The sequence below is a fragment of the Hyla sarda genome, chromosome 1 (assembly GCF_029499605.1).
Source record: "Hyla sarda isolate aHylSar1 chromosome 1, aHylSar1.hap1, whole genome shotgun sequence".
Lineage (NCBI taxonomy): Eukaryota > Metazoa > Chordata > Amphibia > Anura > Hylidae > Hyla > Hyla sarda.
In genome coordinates, this window is record NC_079189.1 from 252,599,026 (window position 1) to 252,624,319 (window position 25,294).

Below are 25,294 nucleotides of genomic sequence, written 5' to 3' on the forward strand. Positions count from 1 at the left end.
GTGGGGAAAAGATTGATGTCATTACAAAGTACAATTGATGGCACAAAAAATAAGCCCATTTTTTTTTTTTTTTTTTTGGCTTTAAGTTTGAGCTGCGGCTACACTACATATACAGTCCCTTACGCTGTCTCCCCCCCACATAAAAATGAAAGTGTATCGTACGTACGGCAGTGTTTCCAAAATGGAGCCTCCAGCTGTTGTAAAACAATAACTCCCAGCATTTCCGGACAGCCACTGACTTTCCAGGCATGCTGGGAGTTTAGCAACAGCTGGAGGCACCCTGTTTGGGAATGACTGGCATAGAATACCCCTCTCTCCACCCCTATGCAATCCTTAATTTAGTCCTCAAATGCACATGGCGCTCTCTTCAGAGCCCTGACCCCTTTAAAGTTGGATGAGAAAATGAAGATTTTTTCTCTAAAATGCTGGTGTTACCCTAAATTTTTCATTTTCACAAGGGAAAATAGGAAACAAATACCACCCAACCCCCCGCCCCCCCCCCCCCAAAAAAAAAAATTGTAACCCCATTTCTTCTGAGTAAGGATGTGAAGTGCTCTGCTTGCGCACTACAATACTCAGAAGAGGAGCGCCATTGGGATTTTGGAGAGAAAATTTGTCCGGAATTGAAGGCCCCGTGTGTTTACAAAGCCCCAATGGTGCCAGAACAATGGACTGTAATTTTTCCAAATCAAGCAAAAAAGGAAAAAATGGAGCACTAACTGTATTGATGCAACAGATGACTTTATTCCTTATCCAGATGGACAAATGAAAAAGGGGGAGAGCGGACAGTCAGGGAGACTCCGGGCAACGGACCGTTTGACATGTCAGCTCTTCTTCAGGCCCTGAAGATGCGCAGGCGCGTGATACGGTCCGTTGCCCAGAGTCTCCCTGACTGTCCGCTCTCCCCCTTTTTCATGTGTCCATCTGGATAAGGAATAGTCACCTGTTGCATCAATACGGTTAGTGCTCCGTTTTTTCCTTTTTGCTTGATTTGGATGAACTTTTATGCTTATGCACGTTGCAGCACTACCATACCTGCACAGGTGTTCGAGTTGTCAGCAAGGGGTACTTACCGTATTTATCGGCGTATAACGCACACTTTTTAGCCTAAAATTTTTACCCTAAAGTCTACCTGCGTGTTATAAGCAGATAAGCCGCTGCAGTTCAATGATTTAAATCAAATGAACTGCAGCGGTTTTGCAGGTGCAGAGACCTGTCTTCACTGCCGGCTTCTCTGCCCCTGCCTGTCCTGGGGTCTAGAGCCCTGCTGCCGGCCCTTCTCTCCCCCTGGCTATCGGTGCCGCTGCCCGTTCTCTCCCCCCCCCCCCCCCCCCCCCCCCCCCCCCCCGGCTATCGATGCCGCTGCCCGTTCTCTCCCCCCCTGGCAATCGGGCAGCGGCGCCGATAGACAGGGGGAGAGAAGGGGCAGCGGCACCCGGTTGTATAATTACCTGTTGCCGGGGTCGGGTCCGCGCTGCTTCAGGCCTCCGGTGTGCGTCCCCCTGCGTCGTTACTATGCGCTGCGAGCCGCAATGACGTCACTCGTCATTGCGCTGCGCTGTGCAGTGCATAGCAACGACTCATGGGGACGCACACCGGAGGCCTGAAGCAGCGCGGACCTGACCCCGGCAACAGGTAATTATACAACCAGAGATGGGGGAGGCAACGGGGCAGGGGCGCCGGCAATGGGTGCCGCTGCCCCTTCTCTCCCCCTGTTTGTCGGCACCGCTGACCCATTGCCGGCGCCGCTTCTCTCCCCCTGGCTATCGGCGCCGGCACCGATAGTCAGGGGGAGAGAACGGGCAGCGGCGCAGCTAGCCAGCGGGAGAGAAGCAGCGGCAGCAGGGCTCTAGACCCCAGGAAAGGCAGGGGGAGAGAAGCGGGCAGTGACTGCCTCTCTCCCCCTGCCTTTCCTGGAGGTGAATTGGGGTATACGCATGCACACACACGCACTCTCATTTTACCAAGGATATTTGGGTAAAGAACTTTTTTTTACCCAAATATCCTTGGTAAAATGAGGGTGCGTGTTATAGGCCGGTGCGTGGTATACCCCGATAAATACGGTATACACTGCTTTCCAACGATTTGAGTGTCAATATAGAACGGTGCTGCAGAGACTCCCTTTCCTCTTTTAGATTTTTTACTGTCATTTTTCATTTGCACAGCCAACTGTTCCAAAGATCTGTCAAACGGCAGTGGGGTGTAAATGTTCACTGTACCCCTTATTAAATTCTGTGAGGGGTGTAGTTTCCAAAATGGGGTCACATGTTGGGGGGTCCCAATGGGGTCCACTGTTCTGGCACCACGGGGGGCTTTGTAAACACACATGGCCCCTGACTTCCAAACAAATTCTCTCTCCAAAAGCTCAATGGCACTCCTCCTCTTCTGAGCATTGTAGTGCACCCGCAGTGCACTTGACGTCCACACGTGGTATTTCCATACTCGGGAGAAAATGCCCCCCAAAATTTCTAACCCCACTTCTTATATTACCCCTTGTAAAAATGTAAAATTTGGGGGAAAAACTGCATTTTAGTGAGCTTTTTTTTTTTTTTTTTTTTTTTTTTTTTTTTTCATTTACACATCCAACTTTAACAAAAAGTCGTCAAACACCTGTGGGGTGTTAAGACTCACTGTACCCCTTGTTACGTTCCTTGAGGGGTATAGTTTCCAAAATAGTATGCCATGTGTTGTTTTTTTGTTTTTATGCAGGTCAATGGATCAGACTCTATATGCGATTTCATACGATTTTAAGTTATAAAATCGTGTACTCAAGTCTTCTGTGAAAAATTAGAAAATTGCTGCTGAACTTTGAAGCCCTCTGGTGTCTTCCAAAAGTAAAAACATGTCAACTTTATGATACAAACATAAAGTAGACATATTGTATATGTGAATCAATATATCATTTATTTGGGATATGCATTTTCCTTATAAGCAGAGAGTTTCAAAGTTAAAATGCAATTCAAAATTTTCACTAACAAAGTAGAATGTCACGAAAAAACTTTCTCGGAATTAGAATGAAAAGTGAAAGCATCCCAGAGTTATTAACCCCTTAACGACGCAGGATGTATATTTACGTCCTGCGCCGGCTCCCGCGATATGAAGCGGGATCGCGCCGCGATCCTGCATCATATAGCTTCGGTCCCGGCGCTCATCAACGGCCGGGACCCGCGGCTAATACCACACATCGCCGATCGCGGCGATGTGCGGTATTAACCCTTTAGAAGCGGCGGTCAAAGCTGACCGCCGCTTCTAAAGTGAAACTGAAAGTATCCCGGCTGCTCAGTCGGGCTGTTCAGGACCGCCGCGGTGACCCGAACAGCTGATCGGACACCGGGAGGGCCCTTACCTGCCTCCTCGTGTCCGATCGACGAATGACTGCTCCGTGCCTGAGATCCAGGCAGGAGCCGTCAAGCGCCGATAATGCTGATCACAGGCGTGTTAATACACGCCAGTGATCAGCATAGGAGATCAGTGTGTGCAGTGTTATGGGTCCCTATGGGACCTATAACACTGCAAAAAAAAATGTAAAAAAAAAGTGTTAATAAAGGTCATTTAACCCCTTCCCTAATAAAAGTTTGAATCACCCCCTTTTCCCATAAAAAAAATAAAACGGTGTAAAATAAATAAATAAACATATGTGGTATCGCCGCGTGCGTAAATGTCCGAACTATAAAAATATATCATTAATTAAACCGCACGATCAATGGCGTACGCGCAAAAAAATTCCAAAGTCCAAAAAAGCGTATTTTGGTCACTTTTTATACCATTAAAAAAATGAATAAAAAGTGATCAAAAAGTCCGATCAAAACAAAAATCATACCGATAAAAACTTCAGATCACGGCGCAAAAAATGAGTCCTCATACCGCCCTGTACGTGGAAAAATAAAAAAGTTATAGGGGTCAGAAGATGACATTTTTAAACGTATAAATTTTCCTGCATGTAGTTATGATTTTTTTCCAGAAGTGCGACAAAATCAAACCTATATAAGTAATATGCACTGCGTAGAAACGGAAGCCCCCAAAAGTTACAAAATGGCGTTTTTTTCGATTTTGTCGCACAATGATTTTTTTTTTCCGTTTCACCGTGCATTTTTGGGTAAAATGACTAATGTCACTGCAAAGTAGAATTGGCGACGCAAAAAATAAGCCATAATATGAATTTTTAGGTGGAAAATTGAAAGGGTTATGATTTTTAAAAGGTAAGGAGGAAAAAACGAAAGTCCAAAAACGGAAAAACCCTGAGTCCTTAAGGGGTTAATCCATAAAGTGACAGTGGTCAGATGTGCAAAAAATGGCTGGCTCCTTAAGGTGAAAATGGGCTGGGTCCACCCCTTAAGGACCCGTGGTTTTTCCGTTTTTGCATTTTCGTTTTTTCCTCCCTACCTTTTTAAAAAATCATAACTTTTTCAATTTTCCACCTAAAAATCCATATGATCGCTTATTTTTTGCGCCACCAATTCTACTTTGTAATGACTTCAGTCATTTTACCCAAAAATTTACGGCGAAACGGAAAAATTTTTTTAGACAAAATTGAAGAAAAAATGTTGTAAATTTTGGGGGCTTCCGTTTCTACGCATTACTTTTTTGGGTAAAAATGACACCTAATCTTTATTCTGTAGGTCCATATGGTTAAAATGATACCCTACTTACATAGGTTGGATTTTGTCGTATTTCTGGAAAAAATCACAACTACATGCAGGAAAATTTATACGTTTAATATTGTCATCTTCTGACCCCTATAACTTTTTTATTTTTCCACGTATGGGGCGGTATGAGGACTCATTTTTTGCGCCGTGATCTGAAGTTTTTATCTGTACAATTTTTGCATTGATAAGACTTATTGATTCATTTTTTCATTATATAAAAAGTGACCATTGACCGTGCGGTTTAATTAACGATATATTTTTATCAATCAGACATTTCCGCACGCGGCGATATCACGTTTGCTTTAATTTTTATTTACAATTTTTTTTTTATGGGAAAAGGGGGGGTGATTCAAACTTTTATTAGGGAAGGTGTTAAATGAACTTTATTCACTATATATATATATATATATATATATATATATATATATATATATATATATATATATATATAATATAATATATATATTTTTTTTTTTTGCAATGTTCTAGCTCCCATAGGGAGCTATAACACTGCACACACTGATCTTTTACATTGATCAGTGGTTTCTCATAAGAAACCACTGATCGATGATTCTGCCACTTGACTGCTCATGCCTGGATCTCATGGACAGCATGGAGGCAGGTAGGAGTCCTCTGGCTGTCTTGTAAGCTGTACGGAATGCCGCAATTTAGCCACAGCGATCCCAAACAGCTCCCTGAGCTAACCGGCATGGTTTTACTGTGTTTTAATAGTCTGCGGCACCGCGATCAGTGCTGCGCGCTATTAGACACGGGTCCCAGCCGTGGCCCCGTGTTATAGAACGGGAGTGGACTCATCACGTACCGGTACGTCACGGGTCCTTAAGAGGTTAAGGGCACATCTATCTCTGCTTTTGCCACAGTATATACATGGGCATCATTAAGTGACCATTAGGGTGTGCCAGTCATCCTAACCGCCTGCCAGCTATCCCCTTATTCATTTGTATAGGTCTCTTTAAGACTCCAATACAAATGAATAGCCGCAGCCTGGAGCAAGGGAACACTGTGTTCCCTGCCCAATGCTTCTCCTGTGATGCAGGCGGCGTGATTAGTGCTGCCTGCATCATCTGCTTTTGCCTGGCCTGACTAGAAGAGTTGTTTATATTGAAACTCAACAAATAAGACATAAATATTTTAAAATATAACTTTTACTTGTTTTTTGTAAAAAAGACAAACAACATCAATAGTGACAGATACAATAAACATGTGCTGAATTTCTCATACTTCTTATCCTATGTGTTTCTCCCATCTCATATAAATGGGTTCATCAGGGTTGAAGGAGAAATTGTGAACCAAAACCAGATAATGTTATGTAGTGTGCTGAAGAAGAAATAGAAGAAAGTGATAAAAGAATGGTCACTAACAGTCACTGTCACAATGTCAGATCAGTCACCAATGGTCCTGGAAGAATAGATGTGGTGGGGGAGTCTATTATACATACACCAATAAATGTATGAAATATATAATACAATATTGATAAATTTTAGTCAGAGCTCCTGAGTTTTAAGATGTTAAGATTAACACATATATTAAGATTGATGGATATATCCCTCTGATGGCAACCTTATATAGTGGAAGCCTAATGGCTAAGAGATATACAATCAAGCTTGGAGATGGTTCAGAGACTACTGTATAGGTGACTATCCCACCAAAAGGTGTCTTCAAAAGGTCAGTACACAACATATGGCAACATTTTGGACCATGATGCAATGAAGATGCCTCCTAGAAGACCCAGATAACTGAAGGGCCTAAAAAAAAAGGTTTATGCCAATGTAATTTAATAGAAAATGCCGCCCTCCTTAGAATACCAGGTGATATAACAGATGAGTACCCGGTGATGGATGTGGGGGGCCAGCCGGGGATAATGCTGGAAGATGATGATGGTGACTGGCTCCATCCATCAATCCTAATATATGTGTTAATCTTAACATCTTAAAACGCAGGAGCTCTGACTACAATTTGTCAATATTGTATTATATATTTTGTACAGTTATTGGTATATGTATAATTGACTCCCCCACCACATCTATTCCTCCCAGGACCATTGGTGACTGATCTGACATTGTCACGGTGACTGTTCTTTTATCACTTTCTTCTATTTCTTCTTCAGCACACTACATAACATTATCTGGTTCTGGTTCACAATTTCTCCTTCAACCCTGATGAACCCATTTATATGAGATGGGAGAAACATGTAGGATAAGAAGTATGAGAAAATCTGCACATGTCATTACCACTTTTGATGTTCATTTGATTGTGGTTTAATAATATCCTTCCCCTATCAACACTTATATTAGTTAGGGAATTTTGTTTTACAATAGGCAGGGATATTTAATTTTCTAGGGCACTCACCTGTACCCATCTTCCCTCCCTATAACAAGCAAACAGGCTTATATCAAGTTTTCACTGTATAATAAATATCTGAATAGAACTTTGAGAATATTTAATTTAGTTTATTGTATCTGTCACTGTTGATGTTGTTTGTCTTTTTTACAAAAACAAAGTTATATTTTAAAATATCTGTCTTATTGGTTGAGTTTCAATATAAACATATGTTAAGTTCTCTCCAAGGGCTAATACATCGACCTCACTTAGAGGGGTGAGTAACTATCTGACTTTCCCCTGTGGTTAAACGGACTAGAAGAGGCCAGAGCAGCGTGGTTCTCAGGTGAAAATTTGTGTCCCCCCACCTGTGACTCTCAAGTTGTTGCAGACTTATAGCTCTCATCGTGACCTTCTGTCTGTGCGTGATGGGAGTTGTAGTATGCAACAGCTGGAGAATCAGTGTCAAAGTTCATGTGTGGGGCCAGTGGCGCGCCGTGCATGTTGCAGTAATATACCAGTGGCACTGTGCAGCAGGATTATATTCAGGGGGCACAATGTGTGGCAGTATTCGGGTCATACATCCTCAACACGTCAGTCGCTTTTTTTTACCTATTTCCTTCATGGCACTGAGGCCGCTAGGCGTGAACAAGACCTTTAGTGTTCCGCTCGGACGTTTACCAGATAGCAGACCCTGTAAAAATAGTTGCGTACCCCTGGTGTAGTGACTGTGCCTGGATAATGCATCGCAGCTCCTGTTCACTGCAACGGTAGCTGAACTGCAGTAACCCAGCACAGCCACTATACAGTGCATGGAGCCAGCTGCTTTCATCCCTGCTTGCAGTACAAATTAGTCTGCAGCAGCCCTGTTAGGACAGCTGATCTTGAGGATAGGCTGTCAATGAATTTGGCCTGGAAATGCCTTTTTAATGTGTTAGAATTGCTCAATGTCAGTGTAACTAATGGTATGTAGATCTTGTTCTTTCTCTCTTTTTTATTATACTAGATTTTTATTCTTCACAAAAATATTGCTTATACCTATTTTGTTTCTAGAGGAAAAATCTACTGGATTCAGACTTAAACCCCCCACACTTATTCATGGACAGGCCCCAAGTGCAGGTATCCTTTCAGTTGTTGTTTTATTTTTAACACACTTTAATGGTTTGTGTGTGTGGGTTTGTCCTAAATAACCTTTTTTGTGCATGTGGTGATGTGTGTGCCTCTCAAAATAATTATTGCACTTTGCATTTGAAGACAGAATATTATATGTGGTGTTTTCTAGGTCCTATGTACTTTGTATTCAAAATATCTAATCTTGGCAATGTTTTGTATTTCTTCTTAAACGGGTATTCTCATCTCAATCATCAGTTCTTAAATTGTAGCGGATGTACACTTTTGTCCCATATATACACAAAAGTGTACATCCAGATGAGAAAATATATATATGTGTAAATATATATTTACACAAATATATGTACAAAAATATATATTTACACACACACATATATTTACACACACACACACACACACATATATTTACACACACACACACACACATATATTTACACACACACATATATTTACACACACACACACACACATATTTACACACACACACATATATTTACACACACACACACATATTTACATATATATTGCATATATATTTACACACACATACATATATTTCACACACACATATATTTCACACACACACACACACACACACATGTGTTTGTACATGTGTGTATGTGTATAATATATATAATCTCACAGAGCAAGAGTCTTCCTAGCTGCAAGGAGGTTGTTCGGCTATTTGCAGCGCTGAAAAAGGCAGATGAGAAAGTTCCTTTAATACTCATATTGATTTCCTAGTGTGAATTACTATCCAATCTGTTTTGGGCATTTTAGGACTCCCCAGCCATAAACCCAAGGAACAGCAACGCAGTGTGCTACGTCCAGCAGTGTTACAAGCACCTCAACCGAAGAATTTTTCCACACCATGTTAGTAACAAGGTTTATTGAATGTCACTTATAAAGGAGAGGTTGCTGTATTATGTAACACATGTTTTGGTTTGCACAGTTATCGGCAGTGGAACTAATGGCATCAGTTTGTCCTCTGAACCATGTGGTTCATCTAATACAATTTCTACAAGCCCAGATGCCCCAACACTTACCTCTGATAACGTAAGTTGTTTTTATTTTTTAACAGTGCTTTCAAAAGATTTTCAAATAGTTTTTTTAGTTTTTATTTTAAATATTAAACTTTTTAGAATGTTGACAAGGTGAATTAAGTGCGGTAAAGAGGTTATCCCGCGCACGTTTATTTATTTATTTATTTATTTTTTTCTGTTGCATGGTATATTTAAAGGAGCAAAAAAATCTACTTACCTGCAATCCTCTTCCTGAGCTGTAGGTGCCCAAAGGCATAAAAAACAATCCTAAATCCCTAACCTAATAAGACTACAAAAACCTTATATCCGTAACCTAATAAGTGCTTACAGAATACTGTAAGGATTATTTACAGACCTGGAAACAATGTTGCATTTAACCCCTAACCAAGCACCTAGCTCTTGAAAAAAGTGCACTTCCCATTGTGAACTCTGACACAGTATTCTTTGCCTAGACATTAGTAGAGAGGGCTAACTAGTTAGGGTGAATAGCCAGCTGTATTAGCAGCTTGTAAACTTATAGGCCCAGATTTATCAAACTGATAAAGAACTAGCTCACTAGTTGTGCCAGCTCATATATGTAAATAGTTGGTGTTAGGTGACAGGCAGACCTGCAGTGTGCGGTCCCACTACTAAGACCAATGTATAATACATGGTGGCATTACACAGTGGACCAGCCTTGTTTGCCAATATGGCAGTGTGTACAGGAGTTGTGGTTTTAAAAAACTCTATCTACTATGCACTATATTTTAATGACTTGACTAGTAAGTATTTTTAGGTTAGGGATGTAACAGGGTTTATGTGCCCTTTGGGCACTTTGTGTTGCATTGGTCTAGAGGTACCCTCACCTATCTTAGATCAAATTTTGTTGTGTTGTGTACAGGACATAGCTGCGGTCAGTGATTGGCTGAGCAACAGTATGACATATTGGGCCCGGGTGCTTCCTGTGCCCAATACGTCATGCTGCAGCTCAGAAAAAGGAGCAGAGCACCAGAGACGCTGCAGGAATGCTGGTTTGTTTATTTTTATATACCATACAATGGGCATACTTCTAACCCACTCCCCTCTTCCCGCCGGATATCCCCCTTTATTTATTTATTTATTTTTTGCATTTCGAGAGCCCCCTTCATGGTGCCCAGCTACTTTTCTTTATCCCCATGTTATGTGGCCTGTGACAGGAAAGCACTAAGCTGCAAGTTCTCCTCTAGCACATTCCTGTAGAGTGAGTACTAGAGAAAAGTGAGAGAGACTGCATAGATTGGCACTGTGTTGGAGTTAATTTACAGTACACTACTATAGATGGCAAGTGTTTGGGTCAGAAGGGAGAAATTGAGGTACAGATTGATCAAGATCACAGCAAGGGAGTGGGAGGACATCACAAAAGCAGCTCTGGTCTAAGCATTCAACTGCTAAAAATCATTACAAGCTTCCAAAAAGGAGATTAGTTGGTGTTTATATTCAGGAGGCGCTATGCTAACTAGTAGGGACACTAGTATTTTCACAAGGGACAGTAAGTTATGGGTGGTAAGAGGGAAACCTTAAAGGGAATTTGTCAACTATAGATCTTACTTAGAGCTTGTTTCAAAGTGACTGTGTGAAACCTCCCCTTTATTGATGTACAGGGCTCCTCTTCCAGCAATAAGCCATACACGTCAATTAGTTAAAGGGGTACTCCACCCCTAGACATATTATCCCCTGTCCAAAGGTTAGGGGATAAGATGTCTGATCATGGTGGTCCCGCCGCTGAGCGCCGGGTGCAGCGCCGGCGGTTCATGCCGTCACGAGCAGGGTCATGACGTCACGAATCTCTGCCTGCGTTGCCAGTTATCAGACACTGAGCAAAGTTTGCTCTGTGCACCGGATGTCTGAGTAGCCGCAGCCAAGACAGAGGGGCGGGACTCCTGCGATCAGTCCCAGCGGCAGGACCCCTGCGATCAGACATCTTATCCCCCATCCTTTGGATAGGGGATAAGATGCCTAGGGGCGGAGTACCCCTTTAAGGCAAGGAGGGATGGAAAAGGCTCAGCACAGCTTCTTTGACACTTGAGCCTGGAAAAGGATCTAGAGCAGACATATTCTCTTTAATTTACCTTTCAGGAACAATGTGGACCAACTGGAGGAGTCTGACGGGCTCATGTTGCATGCATACAGTGTTAAAGGGGTATTCCTCCCAAATACATCTTATCCCCTATCCAAAGGATAGGGGATAAGATGTCTGATCGCGGGGGCACTTGCCACTGGGACCCCTCCGATCTCCGTGCAGCACCTGCATTCTATGCGGGCTGCGTCTCCAGTCTCAGAAACCTTTGTTTCCGGGACTGGAGACTTGACATTATGCCGCGCCCCCTCCCATAGACATGAATGGAGGGGGCGTAGCGTGACGACACGTCTTCAGTCCAGAAAACAGAGGTTTCCGAGACTGGAGACGCAGCCCGCATAGAATGCGGGTGCTGCATGGAGATTACAGGGGTCCCAGCGTCGTGCCCCCGGCGATCAGACAACTTATCCCCTATTCTTTTGGATAGGGATAAGATGGGTTTGGTCAGAATACCCCTTTAAAGGGTTATTCCGGCATTGTACATCTTATTCCTTATCCAAAGGATAGGGAATAAGAGATCTGATCGCAGGGGTCCTGCCGCTTGGACCCCCACGGATCTTGGTGCAGCCCCCAGCATTTTGGGCTGGGTGCTACCTCAGAGATGTGATGTCTTGGCCACGCCCCCTCCATTCATGTCTATGCCAGTTGCTGCACAGAGATTGCGGTGGTCTTATCCCCTATCCTTTTGAGAAGTACGGGCAAACTCACACACAATAAAAAAAAGTGTGGTTCCCTCTATTTTTATTCTCAGCCAGATACCAGCCAAACAGTACTTCCATTACTAAGCCTTTAAAGTTCATTATTAAAAATAAATAAATAAAAAAAATAAAAATAAAAACACTCCCCCCACAAGCCCTCATTAACAATTTTATTAATATTACACCAAAAAATGCTGGTCATTGATGTAGTCCACCGAATCCGAAGTAGTCAACAGAAATGGGAAGAAAAAGACACACACAATGGGTTAGTACATTTTATGGTGCTCTCCCCTGAGGAGAACACCCATAAAGCAAGGTTTCCAGACATGGAGCCTCCTGCAGTTGCTAAACTACAACCCCCATCATTCCCAGACAGCCTTTGGTTGTTTGGGAATGATGGGAGTTGTAATTTAGCAACAGCTATCCACCAGTTTAGCAACAGCTGCAGGCTTTCTGTTACTAAACTAAAACTCCTATCTTGAGTTGTAGCTTAGCAATAGCTGGAGGCACCCTGTTCGTAAACCACAACTGCTATCATGGGAGCCAGGGAAGCGGACGGCATTGCGCTCTGCTCCCCGGCTGGCCGGCTTCCCAGCGTGAAAGATCCAGGTTTGTCACTCTGCACCACACCCCTTGTGCTTTTCCAAACCCTGCTACCCTCTCACAGGGACAGGGACACAGTTTTAAATCTCCCACCGGTGCCACACATCTACCATCCGCCCTTTTTCTCACCTTAGACATTTATACCTTATCAAAATTATATGGCAACCTGGGGGGTTAAGGTGAGACTAACATCAATGAGCATGTCCTGTAGCTATGCCTTACATGTCTAAGGTTGGCATACCCCTTTTAGAAGTTTTTTTTACTTAAAAGAAAAATGTAAATAGAGTGTGTATATATTTTTTCTTAGGCCAGCGATGCTCAGCCAGAGTTGACTACTAGTAAATTTGGTGTTCCTGACAGTTCAGAGAGGGTAGAACAGAATTCTCAAACCTTTCTATTTGGTCAGAATCTTCGTGACAGAGTAAAGGTAAATTTTTTTCTTTTCATTTTAAATTGTAATACAAAAGTTTCATATATATATATATATATATATATATATATATATATATATATATATATATATATATATATATATATATATATATATATATATATATAATATATATATATATATATTATTATAATGTGTGTGTATTTTTTTTTTTTCTCCCTTATTATTCTTAATGGGGTACTCTGGCGTTTATGTACGGAATAAATGTGTCATTCCAGAGGGTCTGATATCGCAGGGACTTATATATTTGTAGTGCTCCTTTTTGAGATGCATACAATTTCCTGGCGCCCTGTAGAAATTCATCTGGTAATTATTCAGAGCTTATATCACTTGTGGCAGCCTTCCTATTGTTTTTAACTCCTTAGGGACACATCCAATTTTGTTTGCATTTTTGTTTTTTCCTTATAAAATTTCATAAAAATGTTTTTTCTCTATCGGCTCCATTGGGGGACACAGACCGTGGGTGTATGCTGCTGTCTCTAGGAGGTGTGACACTATGGTAATAAAAAAAAAAGTCAGCTCCTCCCAGCAGGATATACCTGCCTTCAGGCTCTGAGCTAATCAGTTTAAGCTTAGTGTCTGAAGGAGGTGGACATGGTCTGGAATTATCCAGACCAGGTCTTCTGATTTTTTGTTTTCCTAGTTAGGGACGTGTTAGTTTTTCTTATTCCTTTTCTTTTCTGTTTTCAGGTGGGGGCTCCGGTTCCCTGTTTCCCCATTGCGAGTAAGGGGGCACAGACATTGCGTATATGCGCTGTTCACCCCCCCCCCCCTCGCCAACGGTCAGCGCCTTGGTTGGTACCTCATGGGTCCGAGTCCCCCCTATTTCCCTGCTCGCCTCGTTCGCGCATAGCAGCCAGGCGTAACTTCATTAGGTAAGTTCTTCTGACTGAGGTAAGTACTTTCCCTCTTTCTCCTCAGGTGCGGACTTGCAACTGCTGGAAACCCCCTTTTTTTGGCCCACCTTTTCAGGCTGGGCTGGCTTACTGGGGATGAACTTTTATTGTGGACTTATTCTGGGGGAGCAGTGGCATTCTGAGGGGGCATGTATCTTATGTTTGGCTCTGTGTGTGTGTGTTACGGTGAACAGTGCCTTATATGCGGCTTACAGCCGCGGCGCTAGTACAGGGGCCGGCTTACTTTCGTTCTCGCCGGCAGCGCCTTATATGCGGCTGACAGCCGCGGCGCTGGTACGAGCCGGGCGCTCTCAGCGCCGGCTTACTTTCGTTTTCTCCGGCAGACTCTGCCGGTGTATTAACCGCCCGCTCTGTTCCCCCGAGCGCATATGCGAATGACATGTGCGCTCGGGACAAGGAGTGGGCGCCATTACAGCTCCTTCTCGGCCTGTTTTTAGCTCCGCCCACAGGGCTGTCGGAGCTCTTCTGAGGCGCGCATTAGCCTCCAATCAGCGCCGTGGGTGCAAATTTTAGTCAGAAGGGGGGCCAATTAGTTAGTGCCTCTGCTGCAGGCACGCCCCCCCCCCCCCCCTACTATTGGCCGTCCTTCTCTCACTCTAGCTGCATGGAGCCGTTCTCCTCACTGCACCTGCCAGGGTACACAGACTTATTTTGTCTGTGTAAACACTGTAGCACCAAAATTCCTGGCTCTACCGAGCCCACTTGCCTTCTCCACTGCTCCCCCAGACCCCCTGGTACACCCTGATGCCCTTTCGGTCCCGGTGGGTTCAGCTGCTCCACCAGCCTTCGTTTCTTCCCTGACCCTGTATATGGCTGAGGCCTCCCGGGAAGTGGTGTCTGCCTTGAAGGGGTCTTCCCTGTGCAGGACCTCTGAGAGGGCCCGCTCCTCTTCTCCACATACTTCACGCTCTCACAAGCGTACTAGGGGTGCCTCGTCTTACTCTTCCATTGAGTCTTCAGATAGACGTGAGCGTTCCCCTCATGCGTCCCACCCCTCTGTCATCTAGGCACAAATGTCGCTCCTCCAGAGGACGTTCTCGGAGTCGCCGTTCTGCCACGCCAGAGCCTCGTATCCGGTCAGGGTCGCCCCCCTCCAGCACTGCCTCTACTCTTTCACATTCCCTGGTGAACGAGGCTTCCGAGCCGGCATCTGACTCAGAGGACCGCTCGGACTCCATTTCAATGGTGAACTCATTGGTGACAGCCATAAGAGACACCTTTCCTTAGAGGACCCAGGATCTTGGGATGTCAATCCAGAAGTATCCTTTTATCATGCTAAAGCAGCACTTCAAAGGTTCAGCTCTCATGCTGACTTTGACGACATTCTGGAATCTGCATGGAAACATCCAGACAAGAGGTTCCCGGGAATCAAGACAATTCAAGAACGTTATCCATTTGACAAGGACTTTGTCGCTAAGGTGGTTTCCCCTCCCTCAGTGGATCCACCAATCTGCCGGATCTCTAAGGAGACTACACTGCCTCTGGCAGATGCCGCTGCCTTCAAGGATCCCGCGGACAAGAAGGTAGAATCCTTAGCGAAGTTAGCTTCTGAAGCAGCTGGCTCTTCTCTTCTTCCCATCTTCGCCTCGACGGAGGGGACGGGCTAGCGCCGCATGTAACTAATAGTTTATCTACACAGGGTGCCTCCAGCTGTTTCAATACTACAACTCCCAGCATGCCCTGACAGCCAATAGATGTCAGGGCAAGTTGGGAGTTGTAGTGATGAAACAGCTGGAGGCACCCTGTGTAGCTGAACTCCTGTTGGAATTTTTTAGTTTGGACATTTACTGGTTCTGTAACGCTTATGCGACGTCGCTTTCCTTTAGCAACTTCCATTTTGTCTAAGAAGGAATCAAAGTCTAATTCTTCGTTTGAAGAAGATGATCCTGAGTTACCACTATTGCTTAAAAGAACTTCATCCTCCTGTGGAGGTATTTCAGGTCGTAATCCCTTCATGCGCACTGCTACATCATAGAGGGCCTTTTTCCCAGTAGCAGTCTGTTCACTGTTCAACAAAAGTCGGCTCATTGGGTCGACATAAATAGCCGCTAACAGGATTTCATTTTCCAGCAAAAGACTCTCTCTCTTTTAATCATTGAAGATGCAATGCCCTCAGCTATTAACCCTCCATTTTTGTTCAGGCGATATAACAGGCTCTTCCATTCCAAGAGGAATTTACCCAGGGTTAGATTGTCACATTGCAACCTCTTGGTGATAGTGAAGGGGTGAGAAAGAAGGTTCTCCAGCTCTTTTGTTTGTGTCCACTGGCTTTCAGTTAATGCAATATTTTCATTGTCCATTTCTTCTATGGAGTCTTTAAGTTCAAGCAAACGCTTCACCATTAAATAAGTGCTTCCCCAGCGAGTTGTTTGATCCAAAATGGCTCCTTTTCCTGCACGTCTTTTCAAAATTGCATCTGTTTTCGGGGCCCTGGCTGCAACAGTTACTTGCCGTTATTTGCCAATTAGTGTAGCTGCATGGCGATCTTTTAATCCATCTCTTATGGCAAGTTGCAGTGTATGAACAGCACATCGCATATGATGAATAGTAGCAAGCTTCAATGCTTCTTTAACAAAGTTGTCTAAAAAAAAGTCAGCATTCTCTTCAGTTTCTAAACTTTCTCCAATACTTGCAGAGCTTTCTTCCTCTAACTCTAATATCTGTTTGTTACCTTCATCTGCGTTCATCTTCTCAATTGTGCTCAACATGTTTGAAGCGTTATCTGTCACAACACATAAAATCTGTTCCTTTTTAATTTCAAAATCTTTTAGAACACCCTCCACTAACTTCTGAAGGTAATCACTGGTGTCATGTGCCTGAGTGTCCTTTAATCCGAGGGTCCGTGTTATTGTATTGTTGTTTTCATCCACAAATCTAACATTAATAGCAAAATAATTGACTGTGACGTGTGCATGCATCCATTTTAAGGAAGACAAAACGTGTTTTCAGAACTTTCTGTAGTTCTTCTTTACATTTGGCCTCTTCAATTATAAGTTTCCTTATACTTTCTCTTTCCAGAGAAACGCCAAGTTTTTTTGCCATTTCTCCATTTAGGCCTAAAAAGGCTGTCTGTGAAAAAGGATAGTGGTACACTATTCTTTACCACCATTTCAGTGATGTGGTGTTTTGAATTTTTCTGGTGTCATCCTTATGGTAACTTTGTCAGATATAAAGAATTTTCCTATTTGTGATTGTTCTCCAGTAGATTTCTGAACGTTTTTTGTCACGGAAGTAGATGCAATGTTTTCATTGCTATCTTTCTCATTCCCGGGTTCTAACACTTAGGGATGAAAACGCTGTGTCTTTTCAAATTTGATGCTCTTGTAGGCGCATTTTTATCAGGCCCACTGAAACTGCTAATTTTTGCATCACATTGTTTTTCACCATCATCATCTTTTCTAATACATTGGCACACGTAATGTTTTCCATCACTTGATAATGCAAAGTGCTCATAAACTGTAGACTTTGTCGTGTTTGTTGTTAGAAGTCTTTTTGCCATTGTTTAGGATGCCTCTTTCCCTAAAATATAAAATATGTTATACTAACTGGCATATAATTAGATTTTAATATCAACATATACAGTCTTGTAAGTTGTACATACATGGCTTTATACAAACAAATAAGCTATATGTCCCAGCACTAAAACTAGACATGATTTGTCCTATACAGAAAAACATGCACAGACATGTACTGAACACACACACACACACACACAGAGAGCCTACATTTAGTACTCAGAGCATAAAAACAATCTGCACTATATATACACATTCATACATCCCTGCACCACACTTACAAACCTAGGATAGACAGTTTCTTCCAGAAACATGTACACATGTCTTCCCTCATACATACCAAGAAACAAGTCTTCCCTCATACAGACAAGCAGGTGTAATGAAGAATTGATCTGTGCAGGGAGCAGAGTGAGACTGCACACACCCTCCCATCAACCAATCACAGTGTCTGTGCTGGCAGCTCTGCTGACTCAGCACTTTCATTAGCTGATCAGGACACAGAACCCTTCATGACACACAATTCTTCATTACACAGGCATGCAGGTTTTAAAATAAATTTAAACACTTACAGTTGAATCCAAGAAGCTGTTCCACCAAGTTATTCTAAGCCCTTCTAGCAGAGAGAGGTAGTTGGGCAGAAGCTGCTGATCTTCTGCTGAAGATAGGGGCCTTTATTATAAAACATGATTTCCCTAGTAGAATCCCATAGTCATGTTTAAAGTTTAAGCTAACAATTGGAGTTTACAAGTTTATATAGCCTTTTGCTGAATGACAGCAGTTTTTCCAATGGTTTACAGCTTCAGTCTTGGAACTATTGACCCTCCATTCCCTTCACTTATACAAGTGTCTCTATTCCTGCAAAAAAACATATTTACTTAATCCCTTATCAGTGATAGGCTAGGTTACCCATGGTTCCCTGTAACAGCAGAACACAACACTATGGAAAGTATAAGTATTGCCGCTCCTAATTGTGCGTTGCGTGCCATATAGTAAAGCACATGAAAAGCATGCTTCTTCACGGTCACTTAACGTGTTACATGAGGCACTGCATGCATTGGTCTTTATTCTTACAGTAGAGAAGTCATTAATTATAACTTTTTGTGAATTGGAACATTTAAACCTGCTTTTTTAAATTCCAATCAAAATTTAGTAGGAGTTGGTGCATTGTTTGCCGACTCCAGGTACCCAAAATTTCCTCCGACTCCACAGCACTGGTGATGGCGTCCCTGGAACATGGGGAGTTCCTTTCATCGGTGGACATCAAGGATGCCTACCTCCATGTGCCAATATTTCCGGGCCATCATCGGTCCCTCCGCTTTGCGGTTCCGGAGGGGCACTTTCAATTCGTAGCCCTCCCCTTCGGTCTAGCCTCGGCTCCTCTGGTCTTTACAAAAATCCTTGTGATGGGCCGGTTACGGTCGAGGGGAATCTCGGTGATACCCTATCTGGATGACCTTCTCATCAAGGCTCCAACCGGAGCCCAGACTCTGGAGTATCTGGACATCACTCTCCACACTCTGATTCGCTTCGGGTGGATGGTCAACCGGGATAATTCAGTCCTCCGTCCAACCCAGTCTCTAACCTTCCTGGGACTTTGATTCAACACGGCCTCTGCTGAATTTGGGTCGGATGGTAGCAACTATGGTGCCGTACCCTTTGCCCAGTTTCATTACCGCCCCCTTCAACTGGCGATTCTCTCTCGATGGAACAGGTCTCCTCTGTCCCTCGATCGTCAGATTGTTTTCCCCGCAGGGTCCGTCAGTCTCTGCTCTGGTGGCTCCGCTCCCCCCTTCTTCTCCAAGGGCGGTTGTTTCTTCTCCTTCGCTTGCAGGTTGTTACAACGGATGCCAGCCAGTCGGGCTGGGGCGGCGTGTTCAGGGATTGGACAGTTCAGGGACTCTGGTCTCCCCAGGAGACCCTTCTTCCGATGTACATATTGGAATTATGGGCGATTCTTCTTTGTCTTCTTCATTGGGAGTCCCGTCTTCAGTCTCGTCCTGTCCGCGCTCAGTCGGACAACACCACGGCCGTGGCGTACATAAATCGACACTGCGGCACTCGCAGCTCGGCAGCCATGGCCGAGGTGACAAAGATTCTCACCAGTGCGGAGAGCAAGGTTCCGGCCATTCACATTCCGGGAGTGCTCAACAGGGAAGCGGACTTCCTCAGTCGGTCCTCACCCGACCCCGGCGAGTGGTCTCTACATCCGGAGGTCTTCGCGCAGCTCTGTGACCTCTGGGGTATCCCGGAAGATTCTTCCTTTTGTGTCCAAGTCCCGGGACCCTCAGGCCCTGGCCATGGACGCCCTAGTGATTCCTTGGGCGGGTTTGCCCTACCCTATCTGTTCCCTCCTCTTCCGTCCCTGCCATTCTGGAAGCTCCTGATTTGCCCCGAAGGTCGTGGTACGCCGACGTAGTCAGGCTCCTGGACTACGCTCCACTGCGCCTTCCACTCCGCCCGGACCTGCTCTCTGCATTTGACGGTGTGGTGGTTGAGACCGCGGTTTTGAGGGTTCTCTTCCCAAGTCATTCACACCATGCTCAGGGCTCGTAAGCCCTCCTCCGCAAGAATTTACCACCGTACTTGGCGGTCTTATTTTCGTTGGTGTGAAGCTCAGGACTTCTCCCCAGTAACCTTCTCGGTTCCCCGTCTTCTCTCCTTTCTGCAGTCGGGGTTGGAACTGGGGTTGTCTCTCAGTTCACTTAAAGGTCAGGTTTCGGCCCTTGCTGTTCTTTTCCAGCGGCCCCTGGCTTCTAATTCTCATATCCGGACCTTCCTTCAAGGAATGGCGCACGCTGTTCCTCCTTATCGGTCACCCTCTACCCCTTGGGACTTGAATTTTGTTCTGAGTGCCCTCCAGGGTGCACCCTTTGAGCCCCTTGGAGAGGTGTCTCTCCGCCTCCTTTCTTGGAAAGTGGCGCTTCTTGTTGCTATCACCTCCATCCGGAGGGTGTCTGAGTTGGCAGCTCTTTCCTGCCGTTCTCCGTTTCTTGTGATCCTCCAGGACAAGGTTGTTTTCCGGCCAGATCCTTCCTTTTTGACTAAGGTGGTCTCGGCCTTTCATCTCGATGATTGTCCTCCCGTCTTTTTGTCCTGCTCCTTCTCATCCTAAGGAGCGCTTACTACACATCTGGATGTAGTTCGGGCTGTTCGGTCTTATCTCTCCATCACTTCTTCGTTTAGTCAGTGTGATTCCTTTTTCGTCCTTACGGAAGGTCGTCGTAAGGGACAACCTGCTTCCAAGGCCACCATTTCGGAAGCCTATCACTGTAAGGGGAAGATTCCTCCTTTCAGTGTTGTGGCTCATTCTACCGTTCTGTTGGGGCATATCTGCAAGGCCGAGGCTCTAATCTGGAGAGCCCAGGATGCAAGGCGGCTAGCTGGTCGTCTTTGCTCACTTTCTCGAGGTTTTACAGAGTTCATACTTTTGCATCGGCTGATGCTAGTCTGGGTCGTAAAGTGTTGCAGGCGGCAGTGGATCGGCCATCTGCCTGACTGCTTATCTGCCCACCCAAGGGACGGCTTTGGTACGTCCCACCTTCTGTGTCCCCCAATGGAGCCGATAGAGAAAAGGAGATTTTTGTTTACTTACCGTAAAATCTCTTTCTCGAAGGATCCATTGGGGGACACAGCTCCCGCCCTTTTTGTGATTTTCCTTTGGTTCTCCTTTGGATTCCTTGGCTGATCTGATCTGATCTCCGCGGTCGTGCCATGGGCGTTCAGATCAACCATTTAAAGCACGGCATTGCTACAGATGCTGTGATCTGTATTGATCACAGTATCTGAGGGGTTAATGGCGGACATCAGCGCAATCGCGCTGGCTGCTGATGTAGCTTGCGTCATGTACAGTACGTAAATGTATGTCCTGGTGCTCTAAGTCCAAGCGCATCAGGATGTACATTTACGGCCTATGAGGGGAATTTATCTTATATATAAAAAGAGAAGACGTGACTCATCAACGCCCAGCCTAAACCCTTGGACCTAGAAACCTGAATTTTTGCACAGGTGTTGATTTTAAGATGTAGACAAGGAATAAGAGAGGATTTTTCGAAATTCCACTCCCAAGGGGGTTAAAAAGGTGTTTTTTTTTTTTTTTTTTAGTTATTATTTTTTTTTTTTAAAGTCCCATACAAGTATATGGGAAATATGTTACTGCATAACTTCCAAACGGCTGGAGATATTTCAATACTTGGTCACATGTTACTTATATGTCCACTTAAAATATAGGATAGTTAATTTAACCCTTAACTACCCCCATTTGTGAGAGTCGGGGTTTTTGTTTAAAGTCCCATGCAAATCAATGGGAAATGTATGTTCCCACATAATTTCCGTACGGCTGGAGATATTTCAATACCTTGGACGGGATATGAGGACGGGATATGAGGACGGGATGGGAGGACGGGATATGAGGACGGGATATGAGGACGGGATGGGAGGACGGGATGGGAGGACGGGATGGGAGGACCGGATGGGAGGACGGGATGGGAGGACGGGATATGAGGACGGGATATGAGGACGGGATGGGAGGTCGAGATGATCGGGATAGGAGGACTGTTGGCATTATATAAGCAGCGCGAGAAGGCGTGTTCCCCTGCATGCAGACTCGTTAAAAGTCCTCAAAAGATGTCGATCTTCAATTCCATGAAAAAGCAGATGTAATGTTTGGGGTTGTTTTGGATGCCCGTAGACCTTACCCAGAGCGGCCTCATTACTATAGGATCGGAAAAAGTAAATCTCTGTTACCCCAAATTTAACGCAAGCAAAGCCGCGGGCAAAAACTAGTAAATCATAATCACCGCAGCCGGGAGACAGGAGCTCTGATTGGTACATAGCTATTCACCAAACAGAGCTCCCGTGTCCTGCCGGCGGGGATTATGAATTTGCGATAAATGTTCTGCGCCGGCTGCCCGTTAAAGATCTACAGCCTGGCCGCGCCCACTTTAAAACAGTTACCAGCAGCGGCTTCTCTTGCATGCCCAGACACATCTCCTCCTGATTTTAATATTTTTTATATTTCCTTGCCTGGCCGCGCTCCGGCAGGCTCAGGTAATGCGGCAAGTCTTGTGGGCTGTGTGGATAGTATGATGAGTGACGTCCGCTGCCGGCTCCTCTGCATGGCATCAGGGTCGTCACTTCTCATTTACTGCAGCCACTACGGGTGACTGTTCTAAAGTGGCCACTGTCGGGCTGCTGAACTTCAACAAGCAGCCGGCGCTGCAGCCACTCTGACCAGCGGCAGCTGCAGAGAATGAGGAGTGATGTCCTTGATGCCGCACAGAGGAGCCGGCAGGAGACGTCACTCGTCATAATATCCACACAGCCCACAAGACCTGCCGGATTACCTGAGCCTGCCGGAGTGAGGCCAGGTAAGGAAATATGGAAAATAGAAAAAGTAGGGGAGGAACAATGAGCACGGGCAGGATGATGAGGCAGAGGGGGGGATTATGAGCAAGGGGGGAAATAATGTGCAGGTGGATTATGAGTAGAGAGAATGATAAGCAAGGGGGAAATAATGTGCAGGGGGGATCAGAGGGGGGTGGGGTAAATGTGGCACAGGGGCTGATTAAAAGGGGAGGAATGATGTGGCAGGGGAAGATGGGGGGGGGGGGGGACTGAGGAGCAGGGGGAATCAAAGTTGAGTGGATGATGAGGCATAGTTCAGAGCTTCCAAGTAACTTATTTTCCTGTGAAAATGAGGGTGCGTGTTATACGGTGATAAAAATTGTATACAGTAGCCTGGAGCAGTTAGGCAGCGCAGTTGAGCCGCATGTGCCGCCAGCTTGTCAAGTTACTAAATGCAGATCACAGTGGAGAATGACCTGCTGAGATCAATTATGCAAAATGCATAATGAGAACAGAGTCAGGCCTGGACTGTGTAGCTCCGCCCATGCTGACATCATCAGCTGAGCAGTAAAGGTCTCAGGAGTGAGACCCCCTTTCGATCTGTCCCTCTGCCCTTGGACTACTATTCCCATCATGAGGCAGACTCTGTCCATGATGTGAGTTATAGTCATGGGGCTGAGGAGCAGATGCTAACGGGGGCTCACTCCTGTGACCTTTACTACTCCGCCCCTAGTGATGTCATTAGGGGGAAGAGCTACACAGTCCAGACCTGACTATTTTCTCATTATGCATTTTGCATAATGGGAACAGAGCCTTTCTGCCAGTGTGTTCCCAAACAGGGAGACTCCAGCTGTTGTTTAACTAACTACAGCCCCCCATGATGGGAGTTGTAGTTAAGCAATAATTGGAGGCTCCTTGTTTAGGAACACACCGCATTATGTGCGCAAGGGAGAGCGCCAAAAATTTACTAACCTTTTTTCTTCTCATTTCACATACTTGAATGCAGATGACTACGTCAGTCAGTGGATTGCAGCGATGACCAGCGTTGAGAGCTGTGGGGGAGTGTTTGAAAACTTTTTTTTTTTTTTTTTTTTATGTGTCGTGTTTTTTTGTAAGTTGATTAGGCTTAGTAGTGGAAGCTGTCTAATAGACTGAATCCATAACTAAGCTGGGGCTTAGTGTTAGCCCCAAAAACGGCAAGCACTAACCTCCAATTATTACCCCGGAACCCACTGCCCCAGGGGTGCCTGGAGGAGCCGGTATTAACAGGCCCAGAGAGTCAAATATGGTCCTTGCCCTCCCTGGTAATGTCAGGCTGTTGCTGCTTGGTTGGTATCTGGCTGATACTGAAAATAAGGGAAACCCTTTGCGTTTTTATTTATTAATACATTTTTTAAATATAAATAAATAAAAAATGTGTGTGGTTCCCCCTATTTTCAGTATCAGCCAGATACCAACCAAGCAGCAACAGCCTGACATTACCAGGGTGGGTGAGGACCATTGTTACTGGCCCTCCCCAGCCTAAATAACACAAGCCTGTTACCGCCTAGGCCCAAGAGCACCATATTGGCGCTCCGGGCCTGTTGGTAGCGGCTCTTCCTGACACCCCTGGGGCGTTGGGTACTGGTGTAGTAATTGAAGGCTAGCGCTAGCTGTTTTTGTCTGTTAGACAGCTTCCATTACTAAGCCTAATAATTAAATTATTAAATACACGACACATTGAAAAAAAATGTATTTTAAAAAAGCTCCCTGAGAGCCTTCGTTAACCCTTTTATTGAAATTAGCAAAATGCTGGTCATCGTCGCAATCCACGTAATCTGACACAGTCCTCCGCAATGACATCTCTGAACTGAGAAGAAAAGAAAAAAAATCACCCAAAAAAAATGTTCTACATTTTTGGCGCTCTCCCCTGGGGAGTGCGCCCATACTGCAGTGTGTTCCTAAACAGGGAGCCTCCAATTGTTGACGTCTGCCTACTGTATCTGGTATATACAGTCATCTATAGATGGTATGCTATGCACCCTGTATATGCTATACAGCACTCCTCACCTCCTTACACTCTGTGGGCCAGGTGCTTTGCATCCGACCCATGGCGTGGTATCCTGAAGGCAGTGAAAAAATGGCCACACGGTACAAAAATGACTGTTTACACACACCAGCAAAAACCCAAGCAAAAACTGCCAAAACGCAGGAAAAGGTTGGGACAGTTTTTCTAGCGTTTTTGCTGGTGGACAAAAAAAATTCAATGGAATCCGAGCCTCAAAGCAATAGATCAAAATCCCTGTGTCCACTTTTCCAGTGAGGTGCAGCTCAGGTGTATAAATAGAACTGTGTGGAGATTTAGAACTTGGCACACAATTTATCATGGGGCTTGCACAAGTATGGTAAATTTGGTGCAATTGCACCAAATTTAGACCAACCAAAACTATCGACAAAAAACATCTACATACACCAACATTGATAAATGTCCCCCTATGTCCTTTAAGGGGTACTCTGCCCCCAGACATCTAAT

The 25,294-nt window shown here is 44.7% G+C and overlaps 1 protein-coding gene across 2 annotated transcripts in view; it reads left to right on the forward strand.

The window, feature by feature from the left end:
- The window catches only part of RANBP3 (RAN binding protein 3), a 161,797-nt gene that overhangs the window by 62,218 nt on the left and 74,285 nt on the right, over window positions 1-25,294 (forward strand). For both annotated transcript variants that reach the window (XM_056570817.1, XM_056570828.1), the window contains exons 6-9: window positions 8,040-8,105; window positions 8,898-8,990; window positions 9,070-9,173; window positions 12,864-12,983. In XM_056570817.1, coding sequence (XP_056426792.1) covers window positions 8,040-8,105; window positions 8,898-8,990; window positions 9,070-9,173; window positions 12,864-12,983 — 383 coding nt within the window. The remainder of the gene's footprint in view (window positions 1-8,039; window positions 8,106-8,897; window positions 8,991-9,069; window positions 9,174-12,863; window positions 12,984-25,294) is intronic.